General features: G+C 38.0%; 1 protein-coding gene across 1 annotated transcript; it reads left to right on the plus strand.

Annotated features, from left to right (window-relative positions):
• The first annotated feature begins 11,149 nt into the window (after nucleotides 1-11,149).
• Nucleotides 11,150-19,666, plus strand: LOC139119560 (toll-like receptor 4). The gene is made up of 2 exons (XM_070683403.1): nucleotides 11,150-11,746; nucleotides 19,442-19,666. Exons 1-2 carry the CDS (start codon nucleotides 11,150-11,152, stop codon nucleotides 19,664-19,666), a joined length of 822 nt encoding a protein of 273 aa, XP_070539504.1.
• The last annotated feature ends 668 nt before the right edge of the window (nucleotides 19,667-20,334 follow it).

A 20,334-nucleotide genomic window follows, 5' to 3' on the forward strand; every position in this document is an offset into this window, starting at 1 on the left:
AAAGTCATAGCACTATCAAAGGCTGGAGTACAGCCCGCCAACACATCCGTATGTTATGATATCAATCTGGAGTTGGATAAGGGCTGTGCGTATTTCAAAATTCAAGCTAAATTCTAACTTCCACATGCATAAGATTCCCCGTGCTGGTGATAAACGACGCTTACGCCACAGCCTACACCAATTAAGTATTAATTTTATAACATGACTGGCGCAAACGTGCGGGTGTAAACAATAGGTTAAAATAAGAATAGAAGGGACTGAGAATCTTCGTTTAAGAAAGCATCGACGGAGGAGGATCGACGTTGGAGAAAAACCCGGACGACCTGAAAGACACGCAGAACGAGACAACTGCTCGATGCCTCCTCTCCTCCACGATTTAGACATCTTGCTTCCCCGCTACCCCCGCACCGTGACTATTTTGTCAACTAGGCCATTTTTAGACTGTAGTTTACATAAGTGCTCGAGTTAGCTTATCTTATTAAATTTTACACATTTCAATTTGCGAGTTAGCCCTTGCAAGGGAGTGAAATTCCCCCATTATACTCCCCCGCTCAAAACCGCGTGGCACGTAGAAAAACCGAAACCTCATTAAAATATAATCCGATAGCGCACTCACCAAACGGACAAATGTTATTCTTTATTCACGATGTTAACTTCTTTTTTTGGCTTTCGCCTCCAACACTCCGGTGGTCATGAGTCATTGGTATAGTATGTGTCAGTTTTGAAATGACTGAGAGCAAAAATGACAGCAGTGTAATTATATTTACACCGTACGAAGTGAAGATCATGATGCCGGTGTAGCTATCACTGCTGCCGAAACACGCAGGCCAAAAGACGAAGTCAAGATCCTAGACAAATGATATTCCCTTGGAGGGACTTGGATACTACTTTGAACTGTACGCCAACTATAGTGACCGCCCCGTATATCATAAAGCGAAGAAACAGTAGCTGGTAAATGAAGGTGTCGGCCAACGCATAAAACAGACTGCGCGCGCACAAGTAGCTGTGTACAGTTCAAATTTCCAAATCTCCTGTCAATCGTTACCTCCTCTGGCCTGTACTGGATTACTTTTCTTCAGCTTTGTTGCTGCGTTGTACGCTGCATTGTGATCAGACGATATCATGAAGAACCTATCAATTTCAGTCAGAGACACTAACTTTTCTGGTCTGCATTTTGATAATAATGTTAATGAAATTTTCTCCTATTGCTTCGGGAGCAGCATGCAAAGTTTACAACTCCACCTGTGTTGACTGCTCCTACAGAGAATTGACAACAGTGCCCAGGAATTTACCATCCTCGGCAACTGACTTTGACCTCTCCTACAACTACATTTCGAGTCTTACAGCGAATTCCTTTAGAAACCTTCGGTCGCTGGAAGTGCTTACCATGTGGACTTCTAAAGACTTAAATATTGATTCTAATACATTCGTGGGACTGAGCAAGCTACGGAGATTAACATTTCCTGGCAACGGATTTATCACATTCGGTAAGAATACATTTAAACACCTGCCAAGTCTTCAAGAACTTCACATTCCGGTCAAGACTTTTGTGAACACTGCAGGTATTCCTTTCTCCGATCTGATCAATTTATCTCGGTTGACAATACGCACGCCTGAACTTCAGAATACACCTCCTACTTCCCCACCATCGTCTCTGTTTCAAGGCCTAGGAATTTAGAAGAACTTTCTGTGTACGGTTGGACGTTGGCAAATGTTTCGAGCAAGGCATTTAAAGGTCTAGTAAGACTTAAACAACTATATTTTGATATCGTCCATACGGACTGTAAGGATGTTGCTAATTGAATTATTGAAACATCTTGAAATTTTATCGATTATGAATTTTGATGTGAGGGAAGATTGTAATATTAGCTTCTCACGCTTGCCTCTACTCTCAGAAGTCTCGATCAATTCTCTAAATGTATATGATAAATCATTCCCGATACTTGACCTATCAAGGAATAATTTACGCAAATTAGACATTAATATAGCATCCCTGGAATTGACAGGCAAGACTGTACGTCCATTGTTAATCAGCAAGGTATCACATCTAACAATTTATGGCGTAAACTGGATAGATCTGCAGACGCTCCAGAATTTTCTCACGGGTCCACAGAATGTAGCCATAGACGTCCTTAGGGTTAGACTCAGTTCTAGCCTTTATCAAAATGAGCGATATAATCTCACAGGGACTACTTTTATAGGCCTTGCTCAAAGCAATCTAAAAGAACTGGATATATCTCAAAACCCTTTCGGTACAATCGCTACAGATTCGTTTCAGTGGTTTCCAAAACTTAAAACTTTGCACTTGTATCGTTGTTACCTTGATGATGATTCTTTCATATCACTTCATGGCCTGTCGATTTTAACAACATTGACACTGCAAAACAACAGATTGCAAAATTTCGGAAAATTTGTCTCTACACTATCAGAAGTGAAAAGTCTGAGAAATATTGACATCAGCGGAAATCTATTACTGGGCAAATCCCTAAATATGTGTTTCAGAGAAATCAAGCGCTTGTTTCTATCAACCTAAAGCGTAACAAATTCACCTCTATACACCCCAAGAGTTTTATTTCCCTTTCAAATTTAAAACATTTAGATTTGTCTAACAACTTGAAGTGGTGCCCGATGGGGCCTTCAGCTCATTGCAAACTTAAAACAGCCCTTTGCTATCAGGGAACACATTGCGCCATCTAGGAGCAGACATGATGATCAAACACCCACTACAAAACCTCAACAGCCTCACTTCATTAAAATTAACCCTCGAGAGTATGGAGATGTCAAATATCAATTTAGCAGATACACCAAATCTCGAAAGTCTGCACATTGATGGAGGTCACATAGGCAATAACTCCTTGATCCCAAAAAACGTCCGACTCGAAAAGTTGAGAAGCTTAGTTATGGAAAATGTGATATTTTCACTATCGGATGGAGTTGAAGTAATATTGAGTAGCGAATTGATAATTTACAACCCCAACAATTTCTAAACTTTCTCTCCCTACCAAACAACAATTTTGACCAACTAAACTTCACGAGCTTGAACGAGTTTCAAAACCTCAAATTCTTGTCGGTTACAAATAGCAAATATCAATCATTCATGGCGTATCCGACAAATTAACTAAATTAGAAATACTTGATTTATCACGAAATTTAATCACAGTTCTGCCATCAGAAATACTCACGCCTCTTTCATCGTTGAGATTGTTAAAAGTCTATAAAAATCCTTTTGACTGCTCATGTAAAATGCAATCATATAAGGAGTGGTTGGAAAGGGATAAGCAAGTCATCGTCTATTCAAATTACTTTTCTATTCAGCGTAACTTGTGTTCTGTACCTACAGCGAAACATCGCGTTCCGGTAGATAAGGTTGAACACGGGTTCGAATGCAATTTAATATTCTTAGTTTCAGTACCCTTGACATGTTTCATTGTCATAGTTTTAATCACCGTCACACTGGTGAAACGGTTTCACTGGCACGTGCATTTTGCATACTTCCTCATAAAACTGAAACTGGGCGGATACCAACTCCAACACGATGACGAGGAACAGCCAGTGAGTAAACAGTATGACGCATTCGTTGTTTACAACATGACAGCGATTGGGTCATACATGAATTGGTTCCTCATCTGGAGAACATTGATCCACCTAATTTCAAACTCTGCATACACGAACGGGATTTTATACCCGACAATGACATTTTTAACAACATTCTTGACAGTATTGAGAACAGCAAGAAAACCATGTTGATACTGTCTACAACATTCTTGACAGTATTGAGAACAGCAAGAAAACCATGTTGATACTGTCTCCACATTTTGCTGATAGTGAATGGTGTTACTTTGAAATGAGGATGGCACAAAGTTGTCTATTTGATAAGAGACGAGACATCATTGTAATGATATCACTGAAGAGAATCCCTGATGATAATATGCCTCGTGTTTTACGAAATATCCTGCTAACCAAAAGTTACCTTGAGTGGCCTGAAAATGAAATTGGCAGGAGGCTGTTCTGGGAAAAGTTGAAAATCGCTCTGAGATCAGAGAGTAGGGTAAACAGAGTGGCTAACTTGTAAGTACTTGTGAGAAATGTTAGTTTCGTTCTGCTGTAATGTTTACCTTCATATAGTTAGATTACCATTCCAATTTCAAAAGAATCAATATGGAATGCGTTCATTGTAAGTTAAACACTCTAATCTGTAAACATGGATTACGGTTGTTATATGATATCAACTTCCAACGGTGAAAAGGTATGCAACACGTTTATCGTAGATTTCTTCCTTGTTTTTTGTGTATCACAAAATTACATATTTGTCGTAGACTTTGATTGATCACTGAGTAGCGTGTTTATTAAAGGCGAAAGGTTATAGCTTTTCACAACTCCTTATTTCAAACTGTTGTACCAAATGATTACATAAAGACATGCAGACATTTAACTTATCTCATTTAGATACACTTTAATAGTATTATAAAATTTCATTCTTGTATTATAAACTTCTCTTTCAGAAATTCCTATTTGTGTCATGTATACTTTAAAGTTTTAAGACAAGTTCAGCTGTAATATTTCTATTCAAAATAATATCATTTTCTTTTTTTCCTTTGTGTTACTAATATTTTATTGCTGTCGAAAGAAACACTCAGTGTACCTCTTACATTGCAGAAGACAGTTCGAAAAGGCAATCATTTTCTAATTACCAGAAACAAAAATATGTGAAACTGGTGGAATTTGTTATGATATAAATTTGCTCCAGTAAAAGATACATAGCACGTTCCTATCGTAAATTTAATTTGTGTTGTATCACTTAATTTCAAGCGTGAGATTTGAACAATTTGTGAAGAACGTGTCAATAAATTGCCTCTAGTGGTTTCCCACAATGCTCTCTTTCAAACAGTTTTATCCACGATGAATTAGTTTATTTTCCATACCATTTTTTCTTTACATTCTTGTATCACACACTTCGTTTGCAAAGTGTTTTTACTCATGTAATGTTAATTTTCAACGTTTCAAGAAACCTGTTTTGGTGTAATGTTTCCATTCACATACTGAATGTATCGGTCGTATTTAGAAAGACATTCATTACAAATTTAACCACAAATTATCTGAATCTCAGTAACTTGTGTTGCTGATAGGGTTTTCCATAGTGGAAAGGTACATATCTCGTACTTTCTGTCAATTTCATCGAAATGTGTTTCGTATAATTGAAGTTGAAACATGTCAGAGCCTTTGAACAGAAAACCATGAACCTGTATTTCAACATCATCAAATGGATTTCCATAATGCCATTTTAGAATAATATGCCTACTGATGATCTAACTATGAAAATATTTGAACTCATCCAATTTTAGTTTCTTTATTATACCATTTTCGATTCATTACCTTGTATTATACAGTTGGATATTAGTATTTCTTACTGGTGTAATGTATTTTTTGAAAGTTTAAAGACCTTCGCCGTAGCTCTGAGCAAAATTTCAATTTAGACATTTTGTTTGATGCTTATTCAGATCTGGACGCTTTATCACTCTCCTTAGAAGCTCATGCAAAAGAAAAAGATTACATATATTGGGCGAATAAACCAGTGTGACGTGTTGCTATTTAAAGTTGCATACATTATACAATACATCGTGTTGTATCGTACATACCCAAATCATCAAGGGTCGCAATACAACCAATATTAATACAAACGCACCGCAAATCAGGAACCTTAACTTGTACTCTTTGGTGAGAAATATTTGTTTGACAATCGGTTTGACAATGTGATCGAAGCTCCACAAATGGAAAAGTTGTATTTGAAATCTAAGTGCCAGCTTATAGAATTTACAATTTTGGTGAATTATGTCGTATGTCTGATAATCGATGCAAAATATATTCTGGTGTATCATTCACTGCATGTTGGATTTATTTTGTATGTTTCATGATCATAAATCTCTTCATCAATTTAAATCTGTATTTCTCAGTGCCAACCCCCATAAAAGTGCCACCTATAGCCATAAGAGGAGAGGATACGTACTCAACTTGAAGTAATCAAAGGACACCATAACGAGAAATTCATGAGGGTCTGAAATATCTTCAGTCGCTCTTCGAATTTCTGTGTAACAACAATACATGCCATGCTATAAATGGATATGGAAGAAGGCAAATAGATATTTGGAAAAAGATCTTCAAAGAATACGTTAACATTTCGTTTATTTAATATACAATAGGTAAGATGTTTTTTATCAATACCTTGATAGGTAATACCTATATTGTTATACATATAATATATTGATGGCATAAAATACCATTGGGCGCTGATTCAAAATGTGTCTGTTCACGATTACCAATAGATACGAGTGGCATTATTTGTCGAATACATTAAGTTAATGAAATGTGCAATCTCTTGACAGGAGAGAGGGGGCAGACGGATGGATGTATGGACGCAGACAGGGGAAGGAAGAGGGAGACAGACTGATAGACAGGCAGGCGAGGTGTGCGGTATCTAAGTACCTGAATAATGTTTTATCCATGATTTTAGCTTGCAAGATTTTCTCTTACAGTTTTTCTCTAATCGACGCAAGCTCAATACTGGATAAAAGGGAAAATACAAGTCAGTATCCTATGGTATGGCTTAATAATAAAACGTCTTGCCTGTTTTGTGTTACTTTGTGGTTTACAAATGTCCATCGAGTCTTCAGAAGAACATTACAGAGCATTATAGGACATCTCTTATAAACTAAATGAAGCAATAGGTATACTGACTCAAACTTGCACTTCAATATCGTCTTCTTAGCCTGGATCAATCGGCATTTCTCGTGAATCCTGTCGATTACATATGATATGCTGTTGTCATGACGACGAGGCAACGGTGATGGTGCTAGTAATGATGATCATGGTGATCATGGTGATGTTGATGATGATAATGACGACGACGATGACTGGTTATGGTTACAACAGCGATGACAGTCAAGGTGGCAGAAGTAGCCATTGTAGCAGTAGTTGATATAAAGTAGAATCAGTAGCGTCGGTTACTATCGTTATCATCATCATAAGCATCCTCAATATCATTACTAGCCAAAGTAAATTAGTAACAGCATCATAATGCATATCGCAAATGACAGTCACCTACAACAAATGACAATTCTGTTATTTCTGTGTCTACGGCGAAGCATGATGACACTTGACCGAGCAATAACATACCTAAGAGATATTGATGGCAGATTTCAATATCACGCATTTGTCCTCTATGACCATTTTCCAACCGTTCAAAGTGACCAGACCTCTATATTAAACTAATTAAATATTACAATTGGTTAGAAAGCTGAATAATGATATTTTCAAAGACTTACTGTGTGTCATTATTTGTGATGATTACAAGCAGGATCATGATGCTAATCATCCCGACCCGTCAGGACAATAGATATTTACAAATCTTCCAGGTGATACAGATGTACTGTCGTCTGTTCCCTAGTCAAGAAGTCCAATACGACCTGACTCAAACGCCGGTACCGTAGAGCGACGCTATTTTTAATTGGATTGTACTCAGTTCTTCAGAAAAAGTGCAATTATATCAATTTCCCAAGGTCCTTGGCCTTTCAAGGTCTTCGTTTCCGAATGATATGATATATTTTAGATTGAACCTACAACATTTGTAAACTATCATGAAATTTTGAAGGTTAGGCCTATTCGGTTATCCATTATGTAATGCCATTATTAAAGTGAAAATGTTAATAATAGGGCAAGAAAACATATTAGAAAGGATGGGCAACTAAACATATTATGAGGTTTAGTCCCACTCTCGGCTTGTCTACCATCCACCCGCTTTACTGTCTGAATGAACGTTTGTCTGTCCCTCTATATTTGTTATAATTGATTCGATGAACATGTTTAAATTTAGTCAAGTGAACCCAATTTTCCATTCCAATGGGAGACACCCCTGATTTCGCTGGCCTATCAGACCACTGTAACTCTACACTGCCTTATAAGCTATTTAATCGAGCCCTCAAACTTAAGTGTAATTTATGTTGGCATGATATCCAGTTGACTCTATATTTTTTGATTTAGAATTCAACAGATGAGACAGTCTAATGGAGGTTGTGCATTCGGGCCCATCGTAGATTCATCTGTCTGAAAGAGAAGTGTACCGGCCAGATTTGTTGAAGCCCGCTTAGAAATAATATTACCTAAAGTTGTTCCAGGTCAACACTTTATTTCGCATTGCCAAAACCATAGTCAGGGCTCAGTGAGGTTTCAATATTTTATGAATTGATGACCAAATCTACAAATAGAAGCATGCTACATGAGATGTGATGGTCTATAGTTGACCTTTCTTTCTATCTTTTACATCCATTCTACAATTGTTTGACCTTACCATGGTCCAACAAAATGTAACGATTTAAATTTCCATCTGTCAAATGATATAAGTACTGTGTTGACTCACGGACAGAACGCGACCTGGCTTCAATGCACTGTATAAAATTGTTTTCGAAAGATTTCGATGCAACGCCAGTTTTTCAATTCGTTTTCGATATATCATTTAGAGCAATTACAGATATTTTCAAACACTTGGTTTTAGATTTTGGTTGAAATATCTTCTTCTCTGTTACTATTCGTTTCGACAATGTTCCGGAATGGCTTCATTCAGATCAGCTGAAAAAGCATTGAAGTTTGCGCATGTTATTTTGTTCAATTTTGGCTAAAGGTTATTTTTCTTCATAAACGCTCATCTGATAACTTCAACTTTGTGTTTCAGTGCAGTAGATAAAACTTTAAGACTGTCAATGTTAAAAGATGGTCAATAGTAAACCACACTTCAGGGTAATCCATGTAAAAGAGGCAAATTGTCAGAGAGTTGCAGAGGTTTATCTTTAATTCTCTTTAGCGATCAAAGTTTGAAAGAGTGGACATTCTCCATAATGAAGTGCGGTTCCAACAATAACTCTGGCAAATGACGATAAAGAAATTGACCTTTAAAAAAGTCACGATTGAACGACCATTTTGCAAATATGATAATAATGATAACGGAAGAGATATGGAAGTAGATGGTAATATTTTCACCGTATTAACAACATTCGCAAACATCTGTAGCATAAGCAAAACGCTGATACAGTTATTGTCGATACAAGTTGACATACGAACGATATAAATAAGAAATTGTACAAAGAATTTCATTATTCCGGATAAATTGAAGATCGTCGGTACCTAGTGCATATGTCAGCACAGTCCATGATATAACATCGCAAGTGTCCTCGTGCACTAATGCTCCGGGCTCATGCTTAGCGTGCTGCAGGCGCCAGGTTCAAACCCTGTGCAGAACAAGTGAGTTACAGGAGTAATTAAATACCTGGATATGCAAATGTGTTAATTATCGTTGAATTTAGGTCGTCTATATCAAAGTGGTTATATGTACAGGGAGTATTTACTAGCTGAATACTGGTCATTTTCGAATGCCCGAAGTTTCAGCCCATTTTCTGTACAGATCCATGTCTACCATAGAAAACAATAATGTTTGATTCAAAATATGGTGTATACCATTGAGTCGAGGACCATGAAAGAAAACACAGAGCGAAAACACTAAAAACTCAACATTTCCAGCTGCTTATGCCTTTGACTGAGTCATTGCCTTGCCAAAAGTGTTGTTTCAATACCAAGTGAATAAATTCATAAAAAATAATTTATTCTTTAATTTGTTTCTGGACATAGAAACGATATTGACATTACACAGAATAGGCTGTCTCAGCTAATGAACACTGCTTTGAAAGAAACCTCAATGGAAAGATATTTTTGTCCGGCCTATGGAAGTGAGTGACACAGTGAGTGAGAGAGTGTGGAAATACTGGTATACCGTCCAAACACGGAGTCAGAGTAGAAATGAAATACAATTTAACATGTGTCATCGAATTTCAAGTGGCACAGTGGCGAGACAAAATGAATAAAACATGGACGAAGACCAGCAAGGCGTTGTGTCTAATGGTGTATGCGGTAGAGAATCCTTGGGCCTGGTACTTGAGTCATGGAACTCCATGCTTACATCAATGGTTAGCCGTGTTAGTCTGTCTACCAGATTAAAAGAACTACTTTGAATTGTCGACAGGACGGGCCGCCGAACAAATTGGTGACAATAACATGTCTTCGGGTAACCACCTTCGTCTCTCTTCTCTCTGTATTTTGCCGAGTTTTTATGTGTTAGTTCTGTACAGTAGACAGTCTAATTACAGCCCATTTCGGCCAAATAGAATTTCAATGCCATGTGCTTGTGTCAATTTTTGGTCCTGTAGGAGTTGATTATTTCAAAGTAAACAGGTCAGTTGTCAGGAAACTATGTACTAAAGGTTATCGTACTTTGTGTAAATTTGTATCTTTTGATAGTAAATTTCCACTGCATTTTTCCTGAATTACCTGGAAAGGGTGCATCTTCAATCCTAGCCTGTATATTTATTAGCTGTTACTTTTCCCTAACCAATCGATGAAACTAAATATAGTGAGAAATCGTACCGTGCGCCTGTTCTGCTACAACAAACCGTGAGGCTTGATTTATCTGAGATATTGTCGCAGTTAATTATATGACAAAGGGTCAAAGACTTCGTCAACGTTACACTTTTTTTTAGATCCAGTTGCATCTCAGGTCACTTCACACTATCGCCACAAAGAACACACACCTCAACCAAAACGTTTCTCTTGGGACCTCAAAAATATTGCTGACGATGTTATATTTTGACGCTAATTTTTTATATTATCACGCGTAAGTTCTACCTTGCCTACGCATCCGTTGTAAAAGTGAAACCCGATTTTTCATTACCCACCAGACTGTCACCTAGCAGACAAGGGTTTGTGGCACCAGAAAGCTGTCCACCAGCAATGTGTAACGTACAGGAAACGTGTAGCCAATTGACTGGCTGAACTGCATCATTGTTATCCAATGATTTCCAAACAGCCGATCAGCTACACAATAGCCCGAATTTTAGATTCTTAATTGTTTGTGAATATTAACACGCTCTCGATCAGTCTACTCATATATCATGAAGCGAAAAGGGTTGCCGATAAAGTCAGGTGTTGTCCTTCACACACAACAGACTTTGCACACACAAGTGGCGGTGAACCATTCAGATTGGCCCGCACTGGCTCACTTCACTACAACACTGTCAACCCTTTGTATGCCATACAGAACATGAAAATCATCATGAAGACCCTATCCATTCCAATCAGCAATACCAACCTTCGGTTCTGCATTTTAATGGCGGTCATGAACTTTCCGTCAATTACCTCGGAAGCAGTATGTAAAATTTACAACTCCATTGACGTTGACTGCTCCTACCGAGATTTGACAACAGTACCAAAAGAATTGCCATCATCAGCAAAATACCTGGACCTCTCCAACAACTACATCTCGAGTTTTACGCCGAAATCCTTTGAAAACCTTCAAATGCTTGAAGAGCTTAATATGGAGCTTTCAAGAGACCTAAATATTGATTCTGATGCATTTATCGGATTTCACAAGCTACGGAGGTTGGTATTCCAGGGCTTCAGTCAAATAACATACGGTAAGGGCACATTTAAACGCCTGCCAAGTCTTCGGGTATTGGAATTTCCTATCAGGACTTTCATGAACACGCCAGATAGTCCTTTCTCCAATCTGACCAATTTATCCAAGTTGACGATACGTAATCCTGATCCATCGGATGCACACCCTACCTTTCCCACGTCGCTGTTCAAAGGCCTAAGAAATTTAGAAGAACTCTCTGTGTCCGTCTTCGAGCCGGAAAACGCTTCGGGCAAAGTATTCAAAGATTTAGTTAACCTTAAAACAGTGTTTATGGCGATTATGGATTGTAACGGTATAGAAATGTGGAAGCCTTTAAAAAAACTTGAAAGTATATCGATCGATAGAATAGAAGTGAGAGAAGATTGCAATGTTAACTTCTCACACTTTCCTTTGCTGAAAAGTGTCTCATTCGGTAATGTACGTTTACACAATAGTGCATTTCCTACATTTGACTTGTCAAGGAGTAATTTACGTGAACTGAACATCCATTGGACTTTTCTTAAAGAGCGTCAAGTGACAACTCTTCTTCCGTTGCGGATCAGCAATGTATCAGAGCTAGCACTTACCGGGCAGAGAAAGTTCGACGTGCAAACGTATCAGAATTTTCTCACTAGTCTACAGAATGTAATCATTAACGGTCTTAAAACGCAACTAGCACTAGATGAAAATGGCCCATACAATCTCACTCAGACAACTTTTGAAGGCCTTGCTCACAGCAATCTGCAAGAACTTGATATATCTGTAAACCCTCTGGGTACAATCGCTGCAGATTCGTTTCAGTGGCTCTCAAAACTTAAAACATTGAAAATGGACGATTGTTACCTCGATGACGATTCCTTCACATCATTTAGTGGACTGTCGATTTTAACAAAATTGACACTGAATAGAAACAGGTTACAAAATTTCCGTAAATTCGTCTTCACACTATCAGAACTGGAAAACTTGCAAAATATTGAGGTCAGCAAAAACCAGTTCATTGGGGAAATTCCAAAACATGCTTTTGGGAAACAGCCGAGCCTAGCTACAATCAATCTCAGTGGTAACAAGTTTACATCCATACACCCTCAGAGTTTTATTTCCCTTTCAAAGTTGACACATTTAGATTTATCTGACAATAAATTAGGAACGGTGCCCGACGGGGCATTCCATACAATGCAAATTTTAAACAGTCTATTATTATCAGGTAACGAAATATTTTTTTTAGGCACAACTAGGCAGATCTTCCATCCACTACAGAACCTTAGCAGCCTCACCAAACTCACCTTAACGTTGGGGGTTACTCATTTATCAGATATCAATTTAGCGGATACACCACATCTTGAGAGTCTGCATATAGATGGACGCCAATATGAGGAGTATATCTTGATTCAAAAAGAAGTCCGACTTCAACAGTTGACAAGCTTGGTCATAGAAAATACGAAATTCCGGAAAAGGACAGACAGCGGGGCCGTAATACTGAACACTGAAGTACTATATTTACAACCTCGGCAATTTCTCAGAATTCTTCGACTGCCAAACAATAATTTCAACACTCACTCAACTTCACAAGTTTGAATGAGCTAAGAAGCCTCGTAGAATTGTCGGTGGTAAAGAACAAATTATCAATCATTCATGGTATACCCGACAACTTAACTAAATTGGAGACATTAGATTTATCAGAAAATTTGATCACATTTCTGTCATCGGAAATACTCACTTCTCTGCCATCATTGAATTTGTTAAAGGTGTACGGTAATCCTTTCGACTGCACTTGTAAAATCATATCATTTAAGGATTGGCTGACAAATGACAAAAAAGTCGCAGTTTTTTCCAGTTACTTTGAAGACCAACGTATGAATGTTCTCAAGGGACAGTGAAATATGGTGTTCAGGTAGCTTCGGTTGAACATGGGATCGAATGCAATTTAGCATTCATAGTTTCATTACCGATGTCATGTTTCGTTGTTGCAGTTATAATCGTCATGACATTGGTGAAACGGTTTCACTGGCACATCTGCTTTGCGTACTTCCTAATTAAGCTGAAACTGGGCGGATACAAACTCCAAAACAATGACGAGGAACAACCGATGAATAAACGGTATGACGCATTCGTTGTTTACAACCAACATGACAGCGATTGGGTCATACATGAATTGGTTCCTCATCTGGAGAACATTGATCCGCCTAATTTCAAACTCTGCATACACGAACGGGATTTTTTACCCGGCAATGATATTTTTGAGAACATTCTTGACAGTATCGAGCAAAGCAGGAAAACCATGTTGATACTGTCTCCACATTTTGCTGCGAGTGAATGGTGTTACTTTGAAATGAGGATGGCACAAAGTTGTCTATTTGAAGAGAAACGAGACATCATTGTAATGATTTCACTGAAAAAAATTCCCGATGCAGCTATGCCTCGTATTTTACGTAATATTCTGCTGACGAAAAGTTATCTAGAGTGGCCTGAAAATGAAATGGGTAGGAGGCTGTTCTGGGAAAAGCTGAAAGTTGCACTGAGATCCGATAGCAGAGTAAATAGAGTGGCTAATCTTTAAAGGAAAGAAATCTAAGTTTCATTCCGCAATACTGTTTCCCTTCACACGTTCATTGTACTGGTCCCTTTTCAGACGAACAATGACTGAAAAGGCATTTATTGTAAAATTACCAGAGGGCCCACAATCTGTAGATATCATTTGAAGTTGTTGTATGATATGAACTATTAACTGTGAAGAGGAACACGTCACGTTGTTATTTCTGATTTCGTCTCAATTGTGTCTATCACTAAATTCCAAACATGTTTTAAGGACTTTGTTTATGAAGAGTATGTGTTTAGACTTCCCTAAATGGCTTCCCGTAATGTCTTCTTTCTGAAAGTTGTACTTACTGCCATTCTCACTAGGAAGACATTTTAACTCTATCTATATTTAATTTGGCTTTTCCATACCATTTTCGATTTCTATTCAGGTTTCAAGACATTAGTTAAGTCTTATGCATGCCATATCCTGCAAATTTAAATTGTTATATTTTAAGCATACTCAGATCTGTACACTTTATTACTCTTTTAAGATGTATCCTAAGCTGCTATAATGGCGGAGCGAAACGTCGTATGCATGAAATGCATAACAGTTGTTTCGACGAATTAACCAGAGTGATGTCTTTCTATTTATTGCTTGTAATCACAAATGTTACGTGTATAAGCTTACCTGTGACATTTTATGTTAGGAGTAGATTATTTGACAATTATGTCTTTGGTCAGAAAATTATTAAACTAATTTTACATATTTCGTCATGATTTGTATCGCTTATATTCTAAAAGTGAATTTTCGACTCCATGTTCTTGAATTATGAGACAAAGGTACAGGTTTGATCCCTAACCTAGGGCTTGGTGATGAATTCAGTAACTTATCACCTACTATGCTATCTTCCAACATTCCTCATTCGAAATATTATGTTCTCTAAAGTTTAATGCAAAACACATCTTCCCCTCCATTCTCCTCTCCCCCAACTGAGCTAGCCTGCCTGACGGCCCTTGCAATTCAATTACAATAAATATCAGTCAAACAACCAGGACTGACTTGTACCCATAATCTCATATCCAACACTATTTTCTCTGCATGTTCATTGGAAGGCGCAATTTCTGCCAGATTGATCAAAATTACGACGCAGACATGACATTTTAGGGGACAGTCACTATGCATGCTGATTTTGCCTTCTTCGTTGAACTTCTTTGACGCCAATTAATCGGTACGGTAGAACATCTGTTCATGAAATTTGCATATGCATTGTTTTACAACTCAGCTTGATTTGACCTGAATAGAAACAATATCTGACCTGAAATAAAATGTCTCTCCTTTCTTTGACACCGTCACATCTTGATAATCAGTAAACTTATTCTCCGCTTATGTTATCTTTCTATTCAACCATAAACGGTGTGGGTGAAACGGGTGGCTGTCTCTTAGTAATGGAACTGTCCATTTATATTGTGGGAATGAAGGATGTTACTTAGTTATTAATAGTTTCAAATTAATGTAATATTTAGGAAATGTAGAGATTAAAGGTTACAACAAGATCGAACAAGAATTTTAATTCAGTAATTAGGTTTTGCTATCGTAAACAAAATAGTTTCACTGGCCTTTGACTACGTTATTAATTTCGCCCTATATGATTTCTGATATTATATCCATCGTTTCAATAAAGACCGACGCTATATCAAAAAGCTTACTTTTATTACCCGCAAGGCATTTGTTTTCACTCTATCGAAGTATTAGCATCGTTGCTCCAATCATCCCACCCTCATGTAAAAGTAATGGTTATCCCTTGAAAGGGTCTCGAGCGCACTTATCTCCAAAGTCGCTCTCAAAGACCTAAACGGGGTGATTTTTGAGATAAAAAGAAACGATCAGCAAAATCTTTACCTGCCATTACGAAAGGTCGGATTTCAAGACTGTTAGACAACGCACAAAATATGGCTTACTGTCACCGTCATCTCCAACACTAGATCTATGATACAGGAATGTTGTCTTTCGTTATGTCAACGACTAAGTCGACAAAATTTGACTATTTTACTAAAAATCGGACCAAATTTACTAACGCTGGTGGCGTGATTCCTGGCCGGACCCACTCGTCCCAATTAAGGCACTGGCCAACTGAAAACCTCCGGCGGGTACAGACAGTCCGTTGATCGATCTTCAATTCTGCCGTTAGCTTTCAAATGGAAGAAGAAACCTTTTATACAACGGATATCAGTGATGGGCGTCAACGTATTTATCGTATTCAGTCGGCAGTACATATCGTTTTAATGATGAAATAAGGGAGCAGCATTAGTAACTGCAAGAATTGTTCTTTCTTTTGTTTGTTTGGGCGAGTCAGATCAGAGTCGCTCTGACAAATCTATAAGAACATGTTGTATCTTCACGGAAGTTGAGACATTTGCGCAATGATTAACAAGAAAAAAAAACTCACCAAACAATGAAAGTGAATGCAATGACATACCGTAGCGATTCTGTTACTGCCAACTACAAGGTTTGATTTACTGAAAGATTGTCACAGTTTATTTTATAATCAAAGACTACATAAAAGTTATAAATGCTTCGGATTCAGTTGCACCTCTGTCACTTCACACTATTGTCAGAATAAACATACACCTCCACGAAAACGATTCTCTTCACACCCGAAAAAAGTGCTGATGACATAACATTGAATGCTTAATCGTTATTGGATCTTTTACTATTGTCACGCTTGACTCCTACATTGCCTATGCATCTGCTATAAAAGTGAAATCTGATTTGTAATGACCCATCAGACTCTCATCTACCAGACAAAGGTTTGTGGCACGTGTAGGCTGTAATCAAGCTGCCTACAGACCCCCACCCCCACCCCCGGTGATGTGCAGAGTGACGAAAGCTTGTGACAAATTTCTTGACCGAAACACATTGTTGTTATCCAATCATTTTCAAACAGTCAATCAGCGATACAATAGCCATAGATTAAGATTCTTGACGTTTAGTAAATAATAACACTCTCCAAATCAGCCCCTTCATATATTACAGAGCGAAAACCCGTCGCCGATAAAGGAAGGTGTTGAACAATGCTTCATATTTGTTGAAATAAATTACCAGGTCTTATACTACAGTTGCAAAACACATATACTATAGTACAAACTGTACATGTAGTAAGAAAGTTTAAAAAAAACTAATTATCGGTTTGGCTTCCGAAATTACTCAAACTGTATACAATAAATTAATTTACTCGTAATAATAACCTGCTTCATTGGATAGGAAAATTTCACCCGCTCAACGACACTCACATATCTTTTCCAGCAATGATGTTTGACCCTGCGATAGATACAAGTGTGCATCAGTTTTTGCAGTTTGGCTTCGACAAGACAGCTTCGAAACTTGAACTTGATTCGTATGTGTCTGCTATCATGCTTGCTACGGTAGCACAGTATTAGTAACAGAGGGATGCACCCCGGGCCTTTTAGAGCTACAAAGTAGTTATGTAGCAGGCACGAGATCCACCATTTTTCAAGTTTGAGTGAGGGAATCACTCTGATGATTTCTTTTATTTCAGTGCGAATCTGCATCTTTTTGCTGTGCACTAAAAGCAATCCACCAAAGTGGAAGAAACCAACCAATCCAGTAGATCGTACCGATATAAATATTAATACTGCTCATGAAATACTTTAGAAGAGTTCACTCCACGCCATAGGTGGCGCTATTGACTATCCAAACATGTTCCGGGGATCGGGCGACCGCAACCAATGTGCCGTCGACACTGCCGTCTGCACGGTTACAGATCAAAATGAGAGTAGTAATACAGTTAGAGTATCATTAGTAATATAGTATCATATCATAATTTTCTATATGAAATGCGTCTGCTCGCGGTTACCGGTAGATACGAAAGGTCATCGAATACCTTAGGGAGTCAATGATGTCACAACCGCCCCCTCGGGCTAGAGAGATGGGGAGAGAGAGAAAGGGTGTGACAATCACACAGAAAGACAGGCAGACGAACAAATGGACAGATTTACTCTGACAGACAGACAGACAGACAGCGACACTGTTGTGAGGACAAACAAATACCTTATTATATTTGACCGATAAGGGGAGAACGATTTGATTTCGGGGAGGGCTGGAGGATTTGGGGCAAAAATTTTGTCGGCAGGTGAAGAAGAAGAGGAAGAAAATTGCTTCAGTAATGTCTTGAAAAAGAAAATGGTCATAGCAGACCAAAGGGAAAAATGTCATAAATTTGGTAAATCTGACTTTCTCACTCTCTCACTCTCTTTAGGTGCGACGCCTTCGGCGGCACTTTAAACTTTTCAAAATACATGAGGAAGTCCAATGTCTTTTTACTGGTATTAGTGATATGAACACACAACAAAAGTTAGGTCAAAACTCCTCTCATAAAAGGCTTTTGTTGTATGCTACGTCCTGGTAGACACATTTCATTTCTGTTGCAATAAACATTATCAGGATCAAAATTAAGAGAAGTTTTCGATTAAATTGCTCAGTATAGTGAAAAGTAAAGAACATGAAGGGTTCATTACACTACTTTTCAACAAGATATGTTATTTTTTAGAGAATTAGAAAAAACCTCTCTACTGAGAATGAAAATAAAGTGACAAAAACAAAACAAAACAAATGCCATACTTTCAGGATATATGCTTTTAAACATGATATATTATTATTCTGTGAATTAACAATTTTCCTGAGAATGAAATACAGTAAAAAAGGGAATATACTCATATGTAGAGTACTGAGTGGCAGTGTTCGTGGCTCTAGCACAGAATAGCAGTGTTCTTTGCCAGGCTCATGGAAGTGGTCTCTTCAATGAGAAAATGCAGATTCCGTATCTTATCTTCAGTTCAGAGCATGAAGGTAACCACTGAGCATCCATATTAATGTGTCATCTGCCATATGCTCACATAGAATACTACTCGTTATTTTTAGATGTGCAGTTGTTAACCAATGATAGGTGATTAAATCAAGAACCGCATATTAAAAACTGGTTGTCATGAAAAAAAATTGCATTGGTTTCACATGTGGAAACAAATGATGCAGGACAGACAACAGAAAAAGAATTGCTACCACAGTGGTGGTGAAAAAATTTGATGCCATACCCATTTCCTCCAGAAACCCTCCCCCCCCCCCCCGAAAAAAAATTGTTCTCCCCTAATCATCGCAGGAACCAGATCGACTCCAGTTCTTTGTAGGATACCGAAATGACAAATAAAGTGTTGCCTTACGTTACATCCACAAAATGTCTTCTCTGTTCGATGTTAATCTGCGGTTGGCAATTGTCCGTCGCGTCTTTTGTACAATGTTAAAGACAGAGAAATTCTGTCACAAACTTATAGTACATGTAATGTTTATTATGAAGCAATTCTCATATTGAGACAAAATATGACGTCAGTAACGTCTTTTATTCCGCAATCGATGGGCAGTTCCAGTATGAACTCTTATATGGTGCTGTTATGACGACGGCGACAACTGTGATGGTGGTGATGATGATAATGGTGGTTGGTGGTAGTGGTGGTGGTGGTGGTGGTGAGTGTTACAACAATGATAACAGCCAAAGTGGCAACAGTAGCGATGGTGGAAGTCGTAGTTGTAGCTTAGAACCAGTAGCATTGTCATCGTCGTCATCACCATCATCATTACAAGCCTGAACACGATTGTAACGGCATCAGAATACAAAAGGATATACTAGATAAAATATCGAAAATGGCAGTCACGTACAACAAATGACAATTCTATTCTTTCTGTGCCTGCGGCAAATTATGATGTCTACTGACAGAGCAAGAACCCTCGTTAGAGGCAATTTAATTGGTCGAGAACTGATATCGAAGCAGGTTACGTTATTAGGCACGGAGATCTGAAAATGAAAATTAAAGGCGATTTGAAAGAACAAATAGGTGATATATACAAAATCATCAAACAAATCATCAAAAATACAAAGATCCGTTTACAAAGATCCGTTTCTACGGGTGAAAGATGGGCTTTATTGTACTTAAGGGTTTGGTAAATTAACTTTGCCATACTAATTCTTTCAAAGCATATCAGAATGAATGCCTCGACTAGATAAAGTTACCACGCCATCAACGTCCGTATGTGTATGCCTAGTTTGATCGGCATCCATGGCCCACCGGTATTCATGATCATGAAATTGATAAATTGCTGTAGGATTAGAAATAGAACGTTATCGTAAGGAAGACCGGAAGTGGCGTCATTTAACCACCGGTCACTGCAGCTAGATCCCTATGTCAATTCAATAAATATTGCAATAAAGTGATAAGAAAGCTCAATAATATTGATTTCAAAAACTACTGCTTGTCAT

This window comes from Ptychodera flava, chromosome 20 (assembly GCF_041260155.1).
Source record: "Ptychodera flava strain L36383 chromosome 20, AS_Pfla_20210202, whole genome shotgun sequence".
Lineage (NCBI taxonomy): Eukaryota > Metazoa > Hemichordata > Enteropneusta > Ptychoderidae > Ptychodera > Ptychodera flava.

Coding starts and splice junctions, on each gene's coding strand:
- LOC139119560 (XM_070683403.1), top strand. CDS start 11,150: ATGAAGACCCTATCCATTCCAATCAGCAATACCAACCTTCGGTTCTGC. Junction 11,747..19,441: donor CGGAAAACGCTTCGGGCAAA/GTATTCAAAGAT, acceptor ATCGATGGGCAG/TTCCAGTATGAACTCTTATA.